The sequence below is a fragment of the Rhinolophus ferrumequinum genome, chromosome 5 (genome assembly GCF_004115265.2).
Source record: "Rhinolophus ferrumequinum isolate MPI-CBG mRhiFer1 chromosome 5, mRhiFer1_v1.p, whole genome shotgun sequence".
Taxonomy (NCBI): Eukaryota; Metazoa; Chordata; class Mammalia; order Chiroptera; family Rhinolophidae; genus Rhinolophus; species Rhinolophus ferrumequinum.
The window spans coordinates 78,591,227-78,607,274 of record NC_046288.1 but is presented as its reverse complement, the minus strand read 5'-3'; the positions used below and the strand labels follow the sequence as shown (position 1 = coordinate 78,607,274).

Below are 16,048 nucleotides of genomic sequence, written 5' to 3'. Positions count from 1 at the left end.
GTATATATATGTTGTATGTATATATATATGTGATTGGAAGGATCAATATAAGTACAAATTTGTAAATTTTGTATATTTGTAATTTTATATATTTTCAAGCTATAATGCAAAAGACATGTGTTACACTTTTGATCAGCAAAAACAATGTACTATATGCAATATTTCAAAAAGATTTTTATTAAAAATATAGTTAGCATACAATATTATATTCATTTCAGGTGTACACAATAATTATTCAACATTTATTTACCTAAAGAAGTGATCACCTTGATAAATCCAGCAACCATCTGACACCATACCATGGTATTACAATATTATTGACTATATTTTCTATGCTGTACATTATATCCTCATGACTTATTTGTTTTATACCTGGAAATTTGGACCTCTTATTCCCCTTCACCTTCCCCACCTTTTTAAAATTTTCAATTACAGTTGATATTCCATATCATTTTGTATTAATTTTGGATATACAGCATAATGATTGGACATTTATATAATTTAAGAAGTGATCCCCTGACTACTTTAGTACCCACCTGGCACTATACAGATTTATTACCATATTATTGACTATACTCTCTATGCTTTACATCCACATGAAAATTTTGTAACTACCAATTTGTACTTCTTAATCGCTTCACCTTTTTTTCACCTTTTTTCAAACCCCCTCCCATCTACCCCCCTGATAAATCTAGTACCATCTGACACCATACATAGTTATTACAATGTTATTGACTATATTCCTCATGCTATACCCTACATCCCCATGACTACTTTGTTACAACAAATTTGTACTTCTTAATCCCCCTTTTCAACCACCACCTCAATCCCCATCCCATCTGGCAACCATCAAAATGTTCTGTGTATCTATGAGTCTGTTTCTATTTTGTTTGTTTATTTTGTTCTTTAGATTCCACATATAAGTGAAATCACATTGCATCTGTCTTTCTCTCTCTGATACACTCCACTCAGCACAATACCCTCCAGGTCCATCTATGACACCACAGATGACAAGATCCCATTCCCTTACATGGCCGAGCAATATTTCATTGTATATATGTACCACCTACTCTTTATCCATTCTTCCATCAACGGACACACAGGCTGCCTCAATATCTTGGTCATTGTAATCAAAGCTGCAATGAACATATGGATGCACACATCTCCTCAAAGTAGCATTTTGGGTTTCTTTGGATAAATACCAGGAAGTAGAATTACTTGGTCTTTCTTCGTCTCGTGTTATAGCCTTTATTTTAAAGTCTATTTTGTCTGGTATAAGTACTGCTGCCCCAGCTTTTGTTTGTTTCAATTTTCATGAAATAACTTTTTTCATTCCTTTACTTTCAGTCTGCGTGTGTGTGTTTTTTGGTCTAAAGTGAGCCTCTTATAAGCAGCATATACTATAAAGGTTTTGTTTTCTTATCCATTCAGCCACCCTGTGTTTTTGATTGGAGCATTTAATCCACTTACATGGAAAGCAATTGTTGATAGATATGTAGTGGTGATGAACTCCTTTAGCTTATTCTCGTCTGGGAAGCTCTTTATCTGTCCTTCAGTTTTAAATGATAGACTTGCTCTGTAGAGTAACCTTGGTTGTAGGTCCTTGCTATTCATCACTTTGACTATTTTGTGTAAATCCTTTCTGTTGAGAAATCAGCTGATAGCCCTAAGGGAGCTCCCTTGTAGATAACTAACCACTTTTCTTTGCTGCTTTTAGGTTTCTCTCTGTCTTTAACCATTGTTATTTTAATTGTAATGCATCTTGGTGTGGGCCTGTTTGGGTTCATTTTTGGGGGTCTCTCTGCACTTCCTGGGCCTGTATGTCTATTTACTTTGCCAGGTTAGGAAAGTTTTCAGTCTTTATTTCTTCATATAGATTCTCAATCCTTTGCTTTCTCTCTTCTCCTTCTGGTACCCCTATGGTGTGAATGTTGTTATGCTTGATGTTGTCCCAGAGATCTCTTAAATTCTCCTTATTTTTTTGGATTCTTTTTTTCTTTTTGCTGTTTTGATTGGGTGTTTTCTGCTACCTTGTCTTCCAAATTGCTAATTCTATCCTCCGCTTCATCTAGTCTGCTGGTGATTTCTTCTAGTGTACACTTCATTTCAGTTTTTGTATTCTTCACTTGTGACTGGTTCTCTTTTTATGGTTTCTATGTCTGTTTTTATGCTTACTATCTCTCTGTTAAAATTCTCACTAAGTTCCTTGAGCATCCTTATAGCCATTGTTTTGAACTCTGTGTCTGGTAAGTTGTTTGTCTCCATTTCGTTCAGTTCTTTTTCTGGACTTTTCTTCTGTTCTTTCATTTGGGATATATTTCTTTGTTTCCTCATTTTGGCTGCCTCTCTGTGTTTGTTTCTATGTATTAGGTCGATCTGCCATGTCTCCCAGTCTTGCCGGGTGGCCTTATACAGTAGGAGTCCTGTGGGGCTCAGTGGCACAGTCTCCCTGATCACCTGAGTCGGATGCTCCAGGAGTGTCACTTGTGTGGGTTGTGTGCCTTGATTGCTGTTGGCCTGTCAGTAGGTGGTATTGACCCTCAAGCTGACTGGCTGTGGGGTTTGGCCACATCCAGAGTTTATGGAGCAGAATTCGCCACAGCAGGCTCTGGGGCCTGTTGAGATCACACTTTGTGTGTGCTACTTATTGAGCTAATTAGGCAGTGCTCTGCTGTGTCTGTAGCCAACCTCCAAGTATTGGTCTGGGGCCTCTTGGGAGGGGCTCCAGTGCAAGCCCAGGTCAGCCACTGCCTGTGACTGGCAGGGAAGCACAAAGCGAGCCATAGTTGGTCACTGCCTGTGCTGTACCTGGAGATGCACTGGAGAGGCCATGCTACAGACTGAGAATGGCTGGTTTTGGGGTAGCTCCACAAAAAACCAAGGCACTCCAAGGCCTGCTGCCATCTGGTGCCTCCTGTAAAGTTTAGCTGCTGATAAAGCCTCCTGCACTATGCAAGTTGGATGAGGCAGGGTCTCGATGAGTCAGTAGAGTTGAGCAGAGAAGCTCACCAGACCAATCAGATTCAGATATGGCTGTGTGAGGGTGAGTTCAACACAGGAAAGATGGCTCCCATTTGCCAGCTGCACAGGAGAAAGACGCCACACAGGGAAAATGGGGACTGTCCCTCCAGTCCTTGTCCTGAAGTTCAATTCAGTCTCTCCTTATATGTCTCTGACACCCACAGAGTCACCGTCCCTCTGCTGGAGCCCAGGGTGAGTACCTGCACGGGCCCTTTAATAGGACATCTGGGTTTCCTGCAGCCTTCCTCCCACCTGGATGGTCGGAATCCCTATTGTTTTTCACAGTGAGAAGTTATGGGGGCTCCTCTTCCCAGCACAGTACTCCAGTCTGGGGAGCTTGGTGTGGGAGCCTGGAATCCCTTGCTCCTTTGTGGGGAACCTCTGTGGCCAAGATATCTCTCCAGATTTTCAATCACCACATGTGAATGTGGGACCAGCCCATTTCATGTCTTTGCCCCTTTTACCCTTTTCGACCTGGCTTCTTCTTTATATCCTTAATGATAAAACTTCTGTTCATCTAGGCTCCTGATGGTTCTCCAGGTTGATTGTTCAATACTATAGTTGTGATTCTGATGTGTTTATGGGATGAGGCAAGCACTGCATTTGTCTACTCCACCACCTTGGATCTCCAGACTAACTGCAATTTTTGAAAAGAAAGGAGAATAACTTCTAGATTCTTGATGATGTTATTCATAACTAATGTAACTTGGAGAGCTGAGCTGCTTTTCTTTCTGTATGAATTTTAATGATTATAGCTTTAAAATATACATTTTTTAATAATTTAGAATTACTGTATTTCCTTACAAGAGGAACATTTTAACAATTTTACAGGTGTTAGGTAACTTTTGTTCAAATTGGGCAAACCTCAATTCTAGCATTATGGGAGTTTTATTTGGAGGTGAACTTCTAACTATCAATACAAATGTCAGGATACTACATAAAACATCCACAGGAAATTTTTCACCTTTTTTTTTGAATTGTTCACAAACATTTCCTGCATTATCCAACATAAAACAAAGAAATGCTTCATCTTTTCCTTTCAATTTGTATACAGTGGAAAAATAATAATATATGTATATATATATATATATACATATACATATATGTATTTTTTTTACAAAGTTTACCTAATAGGCACTAGGCAGAATCATAGTTTAAGTCTATAGGTGAGAAGTTATCTAATAAAAATAATCAGAATTTATTTAGCATCAGTTGCTTCCATAATCAAGTATTATTCTGTTAATAAAACTTGTTGCCATTAGGCTTCTGGTATATACTTATACCATTACATACTTTGTAGTACTGCTGCCCACCTTGGTTCTTTTCACAATTATTAACACAGAAAACTGTTGCAAAGTAGGAGCAAGCATTTGCAAAAAAAATCCCCCGCTTATTATACGTGCAAATGTATATGATGAAATTTTTTTCACAAGCAATGATCTTTCAAACCATTAAGAAATCACCAGAACTGAATTTGCCAAGATATTTTGCCTCTGTCCAAGAGCTGCATTTATTTATTCCAAGAGAGGAGCTGGAAAAATCAAATTCAGTGTTTAGTTTGGAGGTGGGTTGGGGAATTCGGCCATTTGAAAACTGACCGTCTTTAAGAATATGACCACAAAAAATAGGTTCAGTAAATTTATTTTAAAAATCATAAAACATTTCGTACAAAAGAGCATTGTATTCTGCACATTGCTCTGAATAGTTGCCAGGGACATAAGGACTATTGTTACTTTTCCTTTGTTTCCCCTACCCCCAAACGTTATAGTGACCACAAAGTGAAGTGTCCACAATAATTACACAGAGGAATTTTCCCTTTTAATCAACAATGAGCAAAAATAAAATTCACTCACTCTGCTGCTGTTTCAAAATTTCAGTGTTAGTTTTTTCACGCCCCCCACCCCCTTCCCCAGCCTGTTTGTAAGGAACTAAAAGATTACATCTGGTGAACAGCAAAGGTTTCACTACACCTCAAATGCAGAACACATAGGAAGCAGAGGAATGTTGGCTTTTTAAACAGAGCAGATAAAAAAAAAAAAAAAGATGCATGGCTCCTTCAGTTCTTCACTAGATGTAGAAAAACTTTCCAGAATACTGCTTCACACTATAAAAGAGAAAAAAAAAAATCTTGCATTAAAATCCTTCAATATCTGCATACTGCTTCATACTGTTCTGCAACAAACACTGTGCATTCTGTGTCTGGTCCTATGGTCCTGTAAGGGTAATGATCCGATCTTCAGATCCTTCTAAGGGTTCATCAGTTTTGATCGAAGCTCCTGACTCGTGATGAATTTGTTTAATTCGCTGACCACATTTGCCAATAATAGATCCAGCCAAATCTTTGGGAATAGTTTCTTGTGTAGCAATAATAGGTCCTCCAATCTGGGATTGTAAGGCTGTGCACGCCCTTTGATGGGAGACTCTGATATAAGATCAAGGATGACCTTCATGCGTTCTACAATCCAATGAGGTTTTCCTCCAGTAAGAACCACTCTGTCAGTGGAATGAGGAGAAGCTTGATTGTTGTTTGAGTGTTCTCTCAAAGTTCTTTGATTATAGCTCCTTTGACCCCAATAATTCCTCCTGCCAAACTCTGTTGTATCAACAGTCTCAGCTGGCATTCAAAGTCGACACTTCCTTTATATAGTGTTGGTAACGTAAGCCTTCCACAGCATCACATTTGAGTGGGAGCTGGCTGGTAGCAGTGGGTGATGGCAACTGCAGGCCCTCTTCCAAGGTAGGGATGATTTTCTCCAGAATTTCTCCAATTGTTTCAATATCAGCACTGATACTCAATAGGCACTTGGACCACTGCTGTCTGGGACTGAAACATTGGCATTGTAGTCTGTATGCAAAGCCATGATATCCGTGCCTCCTTTTCCAGTCACTGCCCCAGCATTCTTGCTCTGAAGCCGAATTTGTAATTCAACCATCTCATCAGTGTTTCTAGGTCTTTTAAAAGCTTCCTCCTCTTCCACATCTTCTGCAGGATGTTTACCAAAGTGGAATGTACTCTCTGGCTGCTCGATTTCAATTTTCTTGGATTAAATGAACACACAAATCTAGGCCACAAACAAACAGGATGTAGGCAAGATGTCATTAAGGTTGATGCCGCAGAGAAACAGAGGGCAATGGCATTTGCTTACAGCTTGGGAATATGTTTTAATTTCCAGTTTCTTTTTATTTTTGTCCTTTTTCTTCTGACATCAATAATAATGTTTTCATCCAAATTCTAGAAATTTATCATAAGAAAATCATAAGGGAGACAATATTAGAAATCAGAATAATGATCAAATAACTGTGGAGTGACAATACTATTGAGGATTATGTATTATTAGAAATACTATTATGAAGGATATTTAAGACAGGTAAAATATCTATCATATAATGTATAATTAAAATCTTGGGATATAAACTCTGGGAAAATCATACATACATATAATTATTACTATTAATGACATTTATTTCTGAGTGATGAAGTTATGAGTAATTTTATTTTTTGTACTCTCTTAATTTTCAAAATTACACATGAGCAGAATATTGCTAATGTAACTTGAAAAGCTATTGGTAGAGCTGTTACTTTGCAAAGGGGTTATTTTTGTAAAATATAAATTTGAACTTTGTTTTGACTACTAATTAATTAGCAAAGTATGCAGAATTCTAAAATGTATTAGGTTGAAAAAAATTTAGTTTCGGAAAACAAAAAGTATAACCAAAATATCCTTCAGCAAGTGTATAGATGAATAAACTCTGATACATTTAGACAATAAAATATTCAGTGCTAAAATGAGCTATCAAGCCATGAAAAGACATGAAGGAAACGTAAATGCATATTACTAAGTGAAAGAAGCCACTCTGAAAAGTGTACATACTATACAAAGTCAGGCAATTAAGTTAGTGAACTCATCCAAGAAAAAATGCTACATATCTCAATGCCGAATATCACTACAGTAGCTTTCAAAGTACTCCCCTTGGGAAGCAATGCACCGATATCAGCTCCTACTCCACCCTTTAAAGCAATTTTGGAACTCTTTTTCTGGAATGGCCATCAGAGCTGTTGTCATATTACCCGTGATCTCCTAAAGGTTATCAAAATGTCTTCCTTTCAACATTTCCTTTATCTTTGGATAAAGAAAGAAGTCATTGGGGGCCAGACTAGGTGAGTAGAGAGGGTGTTCCAATACAGTTATTTGTTGACTGGCTAAAAACTCCCTCACAGACAGTGCCGTGTGGGCTGGTGTATTGTTAGAGCTATGAATTGTTGGCAAAAAGTTCAGGTCGTCTAACTTTTTCACGCAGCCTTTTCAGCATTTCCAAATAGTAAACTTGGTTAACTGTTTGTCCGGTTGGTACAATTTCATAATGAATAATCCCTCTGATATCAAAAATGTTAGTAACATCATTGCAAAAAGTTCACAAACTTAATTGTCAGACCTTGTATAATTCTAACTATACAACATTTGGGAAAACCAAAGCTGGGTAGGGAGTGAAAAGATCAGTGTTTGCCAGAAGTTAGGGTGAAAGGAGTGATGAATAGGGGGCCCACATAAGATATTTGGGGCAGTGCAAGTATTCTGTATGAAACTGTGATGGTGGGATATGTCATTACACGTGTGTCAAAGCCCATAAATGTACAAAGCCAAGGGTGACCCTGAGGGAAACTATGGACTTTGGGTGATGATGTGTCAGTGCACGTTCCTTGATTGTAACACATGCCCCTCCACTCTGGTGGAGAAGCTGATAGTGAGGGAGGCGGTGCCTGTGTGTGGGAAAGAGGTCTGAGAACTCAACTTTCTGTTCAGTTTTGCTATGAGCCTAAAACTGCTCTAAAACTTAAGTTTATTGTTTTAAAAAACAAAATAAAATCAGTGAATGATATTCAGTAACCTTACTTTCAGTGAATTCCACTTGTGGCTTTCGTTTGAGTTTTTTGTTTTGTGTGTAGCTGCTCTGGTAACTTTGGGAACACACTGCACAGTTGCCTCCTAGAGACTCAAGTATGTGTTCCTCCCCCCAGCTGAGATATTTGACCTTTAGCCTCTTTGTGTTGGAGTATAGGAATGGATAGCCTAAGTCTCCTAGGGAATCAAGTCAACATCTTATAAGAAAAGCTGGTTAGAAAATTTTGGCATAAATTTTGGGGGTGTTCTGGGTGATTTGAAATGTATATATGAAATAAATAATATATGAACTTTGCTGAATTTGCTATGAGCGGGTTAAATTTGATGTCAATGAGGGTGCTTTGCTTTTTGAAATTCAGCATCCTTCTTCTGGTGACAATATCCTGATTTTCTTCCGGAAAACTTCCCCCTCTGCACCCTCAACCCCTGTGTGCTCCGGCCCCTGGTTTAGGCAGCAGGAGACTGAGAGCTAATCTAATCTGAACAAGCCAGCCCTGAGCCACAGTGATTGGCACAGAGCTAACGGCAAGGATTTTCCTAAGTGACTGAAATTCGGTGGAGTGAGTGTGTTTGCTCAGCCAAGAGCCAGGGTGATTTGGAAGAGCAGGTATTCTGGATCCCATGGCTTGGGTTTGAATCCCAGTTCCCCAGTTCTACTACCTACTAGCTAGGTGACCTTGAGTAAGTCACTCATCCTCTCTCAACCTCAGTATACCCTATGAAATAGAGCCAAGAATACTCCCTATCTTATGGGGTTGTTCTGGGGATTGCAAAAATTAATATTTGTAAAGCCTGGCACCATGTTTATCTCCTTCACATTTTCACTTGGGTATGTAACGAGCATCTCAAATTTAACCTGCCCCCGATGAGTTCTCCTTTCATAGTCTTCCTCGACTCACTTAATGACACTCATCCTTCCTGTTGCTCAGGCCAAAATCCTTGGGCGGTCTGTGACCTCTCTCTGTCTCTTTACCGCATAAACAAATTCTGTCAGTTCCGCCTTCCAAACATCAGAGAGATCACTTCAGAAATTATATCAATGTCTAACCACCACACTATCCACCTGAAACTAATATAAAATAACATCAAATGACAGCTATAATTTTAAAAAAAGGGTCACAGGGATATCAAAAAATGTATCTAGAATTCAACCAATATCTGCTGATGCCAAGCTGGTTCAAGGTACCAGCGTCTCTTGTCCAGATTGTGGCACCGTAGCCTCCTAAGTGGTTTCTCTGACCCTGCCCTCCACTCACTACCGTTTATTCTCAACAAGCAGCCAGAGTGAACCTGATGAAACACACTGGGCAAATGTCACTCATTTGCACCAAGTACGCGTCTGTCCCCTGCCCCCAACACATGCAGTTACCCCTCTGGCCTCTTCTCCTACTTCCTCCTCATTGCTCTCTGCACCAGGCACTTCTTACCTGGCCTCCGCTCTTCTTCCACACGCCAGATGCTCAGCACTTACTGTTTTCTTCCCTCTGCTGAAACCCTGTTTCTCCAGATGTCACGTGGCTACCTCCCCTTCTTCAGATCCTTACTCAAATGCCACCTTGTCAGTGAGCCCTCATCCCAATGTCGCCATCCTCTTCCCAGTCTTTACCTCATTTCCTGCTTATTTTGTTTCTTAGATTTCATCATCACCTCATATATGTTGTGGTTTACTTTTTTATCTTGTCTGTTATATGTCTGCCTGCCATTAGAATATATGCTCCATAAGTACTGAATTTCTTTTTATCGGCTGTTTATCCAGTACCTAAAAGAGTTCATGAAGCATAGTAGGTGCTCAGTAACTATTTCATGCCTGAATGGATGAAGAAATAAATGAAAGAAAAAGATTTGCGGTAAAGTATGAGATTCGTCAATAGTTTGCCTAGTAGGTACCAGGGACTTGCTAGTCATTAGGATCACACATGAGAAAAAGACTGTTTCACTATCCTTTTACAGCCTAGTGTGGGACCCAGGGGCATGAAGAAACTGTTCCTCAAAATATCAGGAAGCATAGGGTGCATATGAGAGCCCATGATAGGAGCTTGCAACCGAGATGTGAAGCCTTATAAAGTTCAGGAAGAGCAAGTAGTAGTTAGGTGAAGGGCAGGGAGGGCTGCGAAGTCCCCAGATCTGTTAGGCTGAGGTTAGCCATAAATGAGGAAGTGGTTGAGAAGTTCTCATGCACTTGGGTCTCTACCCAGGCTGAATTAACAAGCAAGCAATGGACCACGAGGAACAACAGGCAGCTTCTCTGAATTAAACACACTTTGAGGCATTCTGCCAAGTCCTATTAATTCTTGCTTCAGTGAAAATACAGAGTAAAGAATGAATACATGACTTGGCCCTGTTCGGTTTCAGGATGTGGGAGGAGAAATCGTGCAGCTTTCCTTCCCACAAGACGGCTAGAGACACCAGATCGCTGGCTGTGATGTGTTTGACATCCATGAATGTGTTTTCCTGTTGTTTTTGATACTTAACATCTATCTATTCACCCTTCTTCAGGTGACAGTAGTCTAACATGAGGAGGTACAAAACATTGAGAAACAAGACATGTTCCTAAGCAAACAGGTCCGCCCCCACCTTCCCAGTGATGCTCAGAGCCTCACGGCTGCCCCTGGCTCATATGAGCCCAAGAACATGTTTCCAGAAGGTGCCACTTTGGACACTAAATCCTCTGCAAGGACAGTTTGAGTGCCAACTCTGGGCCAGCACATAATGGGTGTCCTAAGTATCTGTTGCCTAATGGCATAGAGGTAAGGTTAGTGTGACAGGTTTGAAATAAGGTTATCTGGGTTCAAAACCCTTCTCGATTAACTAACTTTGGTCAAATTGCTTAGCTTTCTAAGCCTCTGGCTCCTCATCTGTAGTATGGGAATAATAAAGTGGTTACATGATGGCAATGTGGTAGGGTATCATACACAAAGTATTTGACACTCGGGGATGTTAGCAACCATTTTGTTGAAGGAGGAAAAAGAAGAATCTTGTAGTTAATCTTAGCCTCTCACCTCTTCTGCCTTCAACACTGTGCTCCACCACTCAGCAAGCACATGAACAACGGATGCTTGTTCATGGATGGGTCTTAGCTGAGAATTTGGAGAGGACCTGGGACCTCTTAGGTTCTCCACCCCTGGTGGATGATCGGTCTGTTGTTGCTGGGTTTCAACTGGGGGAGAGAGAATTGTTCAATCTGCAGGCATTGCTTGAGCGCCAGCTGCATACCAGGCGTTGCTCTGATGCTAGGACCTCAGTAGTGGACAAAGATGGGCAGTGGCCGTGTTCTCATGCAGCTGCTTCTCGTTGGAGGAGGGTCCCCCATTTCCAGGGCTTTACAAGGGAATTCGGCTGCTCTTATCTTATAGGTAATCTCACAGGTTTTAACAGCAAGCCTGAGACTCCGGGGAATCACAGGATATTAGGCTCAGGTTCAAAGAGCTACCAAGAAGTGCAAAGTTGGGACTTGAGTCTGTGTTCATTGTTCTGGGAGACGAGACATGGCCTGGCAGTGACCATCTATTCACAGTGTAGTGGAAAGAACAGAAACTATACACACACACACACACACACACACACACACACACACACACACACACAAGCGCTCATGCGTGTGTGTATTCAAATGGTATGTTATAATTACCTTTAAAGCTGTAACGATTAGAAAAAAGGCTGGAGGGAGAGATACCAAATGTTAACGGTAGTTGTGTTAGGGTTTTGGAAGGTGGGGACATTTTGCTCTCTTGCTCTATTTCCAATTTTTAAAATGTGATTGTATTATTTGTAATTTTAAATGTTAAGGTGTATGTACTTGGACATGTGAAAAAAATACACTGACACAACAATATTTATTCCACTATTTAACGTGGTTCCAAAGGAGTAGAAAACCTAAGTGCCCATCAATATGGGTCTGGTTAAATCAATCATGGTATATATACAACGGATGATTTAAAAATGACTAACGAAGTTGACGTAGAAAAGAAGAGAGCTTAAAATTTGCATTTTGGACTCATATTTCTACTCACTGGCTATGTGGCTGGGAGGAAGTCACGGAAGTCACTACTCTAGTGCGCCATCCATCCTAAAATCTCCCTGCAGTTCCGTTTAAATGCCTTTTCCCCCTTTTCCCAAGCTTTGCGTTTCCATCAGCAGCCATATCTAGTGTCACTTCCTGAAATCCACTCTGACGTACTGCGATCTCTCCTGTCCATATGCAGCCACCCCAATATTAGTGCTTACTTCTTGAATACTAGCTAGGGGTCAGAGCTCAACTAAGTTCTTTATATACGTTACCTGATTCAATCCTCAAAATAATTCAGTGACGCCCACAGATAATTTTAAGCCTCCTCTACAGAAGAGGAACTTTCATTCAGAGTTTTATTCCTTGCTCAAGTGGCAGAGCCCACTCACGTCTACTTCACGAGATAGCCCACGTTCTTAACTGCTCTACACAGGGCTTCCTCGAGGCCAGTTTAATTTTGTGTCCTCAGCAGCTACCATGGTACCTGGCATGTGGTGAGTCCTTAATATGTGTTAAATGAATGAATGCCCAAATATGCCATTTTTTTTGAGCCTCAGTGCGTTGTAACTATGTGCAAAGATGTCTTCAATAACAGTATTACCATTTGTTGAGTACCTATCCTATCCTAGGTGTGTATATTATCCCAAAATTAATCTCCACTCTAACCTGTTGAGGAAACATTATACTGTATCCATTTGGCAGATCAGAAAACAAATTAAAAAATGTAACTTTCCCACCAAATCGTGCCACAACAAGAGGGCGTGCAGGAAAGGTGGTTACTTTTCTGTGTACTTGCCATCTTTTTCCCCAAGGGCGTACCAGGATGCTTGACATCTGTGACTCTGAACACCTTGAAGAAAGACAGAACACAAAGTGAAAGGGTTCACTAACCCAGTGACTTCGGCAAAGCAAAGGGTCCTTTGAGATTTTATTTTCTCAGGTCTTTGTTATACCAAAGAGGAGAAGAGACTAAAAGCTGAAGTGTCCCCAAGTCACTGCCGATTCGTAACCTGAAATTAAGACAAAACAAATTCAAAAGTATAAATATGTGGATGTGTCAATTGGTGCAACCTCTTTGGTTGTCTGTATCTTGCAAAATTTTAAATGTTAAAGTGTATGTACTTGGACATGTGAAAAAAATATACTGACACAACAATATTTATTCCACTATTTAACGTGGTTCCAAAGGAATGGAAAACCTAAGTGCCCATCAATATGGGTCTGGTTAAATCAATCATGGTATATATACAAAGGAATAACAAGGGTCATCTAAAGAGTTAGATTGAGCAACATGTGCTGATAAAACCTCCTTCAAAGTATATCACTATCTGAAGACAGCTAAGTGCACAACGGGACATGCAATATGCTATAATTTTTACGAGACTATGAAGGCTTATCTCTCTGTTTATATGTACATATATGCTTGACATCTGTGACTCTGAACACCTGTAGAAAGATAGAACACAAAGTGAAAGGGTTCACTAATCAAGTGACTTCGGCAGAGTAAAGGTCCTTTGAGATTTTATTTTCTCAGGGCTTTGTTATACCAAAGAGGAGAAGAGACTAAAAGCTGAAGTGCCCCCAAGTCACTGCCGATTTGTAACCCGAAATTAAGACAAAACGAATCCTGTTTATATGTATATATAAACAGGGACATTTGCTGCCTGTTTATATGTACAAATAAACAGAGAGATATGCCGCCTGTTCATTAATATTTAGTGCAGGGCAGGAGGAAGAGTGATGTTCTACAAATTCACTTTGTTCTATTTGATTTTTACTCCATGTGTATTTATTATGAGGTTGGTGCAAAGGTAATTGAGGGTTTTGCAATTATTTTTAACCTTTTAAACCACAATTACTTTTGCACCAACCTAATATATTTATTATCAAACAACAAATACCTTTTTAAAGGGGTGGTATTTGTGGCAGTTCTTAAATGTTTTGTTAGACACACTAGAAAACTATTAATATCAGATGGCTCAGTTCAATAAGGAGAGGTGGCAAGATATGTTACACGTTAACTGATTTTTGACCTTGCACATTATTCAACATAAAATAAAGTTCAGGCCAAGGTAGAAGAAGGCAGTGAACACAGCAACGTCAGAGATCAGGGAAATGAACCCCAAGGAAAAGCCATTTCTCATCCCATTTTCCTTATTATTTCATTTGTATTGTCCTAAGAGATCTACTGGCATCTGTGATATTAAGCTAGAAAGTGTCAAACTTGGAGACGTAACACACTTTGGGAGCTGCATGGGGTCAAGAAGAGCTTCCAGAGGAAGTTGCAGTGAAAGTGACCTAGCAGTCAATGAGAAGGGGGTGTAAAAGAGGAGTAGGAGTTGGTGGACAGCGGGGAGGCAGGATGGCCTGGCGCCAGGGAAGAGGTTGGTCTGGTTGGGGACAGAGAGAAGCCCCACGGGACTGAGTGCCTGGGGAGAGAGGAGGTTTTGGAGGCTGGAGGAGGAGTTGGGGGCTTGTATGCTTGCTTGCTGTGTCTACAACTAGCGGAGGTGTGAGGAGTCAGAGTAAAGTTTCAAAGGTTACATATCTACAAAGTGTGGCTTAAAAGAAAGCCGCCAGCCTGGCTGTGGTGGAGAAAATGGACGGCAGAGGCTGGGGAGAGAGGATTTGGGGAGAATGGTTGGGAAGCTCTTCTTAGGTGAGAAAGAGGGTGGGCTTTCTCTTGAACTAGCCGGTGGCAGAGGAGATGAATAAAGTGGATATTTGATAAATAATTCTCAGGCAGAAGGAACCAACTTCTGGGTGGATGTGTGGGATGAGGGAGAAGGAAGGGTCAAAGACTTGGAAGTTTCTAGCTTGGGCATCTGGAGGACGGGAATTTTTTTATTACAATTTGAAAGTCCAGAGAAAGATCTCCTTTGAAGGAGAAAGATGAACATTTCAGTTTGGATGGAGTAATTTGCAAGTAGAGATAACCCTTCCTCCATCAACTTTTTGTCCCCTTCATGACCTCCCAGCCATGGAGTCCCTGTGAGACTTAGGTGCTCTGTTCCATTACTAAAATCCCATCTTTGCTTAAACTTTCAACCCCCTCGCCTTTCTCTTCCCTGATGTTATAGGCTGCATGGTGTCCCCACCCCTAAGTTCATATGCTGAAGTCCTAACCCCCAGGACCTCAGAATGTGACTAGATTTGGAGATGGGCCCTTTAAAGAGGTAATCAAGTTACAACGAGGTCATTGTGGTCGGCCCTAATCCGATATAACTGGTGTCATTACAAAAGGAGCAAATGTCAACACAGATGTGTGGACACACAAGGGAATGTCCACGTAAGGACACAGCAAGAAGGCAGCTATCTATTAACAGAGGAGAGAGGGGCCTGCCGGGAAATCAACCCCACTGACATCTGGGTCTCAGACTTCTAGTCTCCAGGCCTGTGAGCATATCGTTTCTGTTGCTTTATCATGGAAGCCCTGGCAAACCAACACACAGGCAAAGCCCAACCCCGCCAAATCCAACTCTGCCTACTTTTGCTGTTTGCTCTAAGCAGAAGCAGGTGGCTGGATGAAACGTACCCTCACTGACTGGCCTTTTATTCACCTTCCTGACCACTTGATGACACCCTGGGAACCTCTCTCATTTCCCACTCCTTCCACTCGCCCAGGCTCCTGCAGCTCGCCCAGCACCCCACGCACTCTCAGTAGGTGACCTTCTCATTCACTGAGAAGCAATCAAAAGAGAATGCCCAGATGTCACCATCAGCATGTGTACTAACCTCAGTAGCCCTAAAGCCACGTTCACCCCTTTCCCTAGGTCAGGAGGCAGAGCTCCTACACACACCCCATGTCTGGGATTCCCAGTTCTAAGGGAACTTGAGAGAGGAGAGGCAAGGGATGTCTGGGAAAAGCCACTCGGTTATGTACTGAACCACCACTTGGAGTGCTTACTGTATGGCAGACGCTTTTCTAAGCACAACCCGTGGATTGTAGAATTGCTTCCTCTCCACATGCTCACGGAGCAGGTAGGAACAGCTGACATTTATTGAGTGCTTACCATGTTTCAGGCTTTTTGCCAAACAGGTCGTAAGTATGAATTCACTTAATCCTCATAACAATGCTGTGAAGTGGGTACTACTATTGTCCCCACTTTACATCTGAAGC

At 40.9% G+C, this 16,048-nt stretch overlaps 1 protein-coding gene across 1 annotated transcript in view; it reads left to right on the top strand.

The window, feature by feature from the left end:
- Positions 1 to 5,642: 5,642 nt before the first annotated feature.
- LOC117021922 (ADP-ribosyl cyclase/cyclic ADP-ribose hydrolase 1) overlaps positions 5,643 to 16,048 on the top strand; it is a 50,097-nt gene continuing 39,691 nt past the window's right edge. Inside the window, exon 1 of the mRNA XM_033105313.1 lies at positions 5,643 to 5,758. Within this exon, the coding sequence (XP_032961204.1) occupies positions 5,733 to 5,758 (26 nt within the window). The 5' untranslated portion in view covers positions 5,643 to 5,732. The remainder of the gene's footprint in view (positions 5,759 to 16,048) is intronic.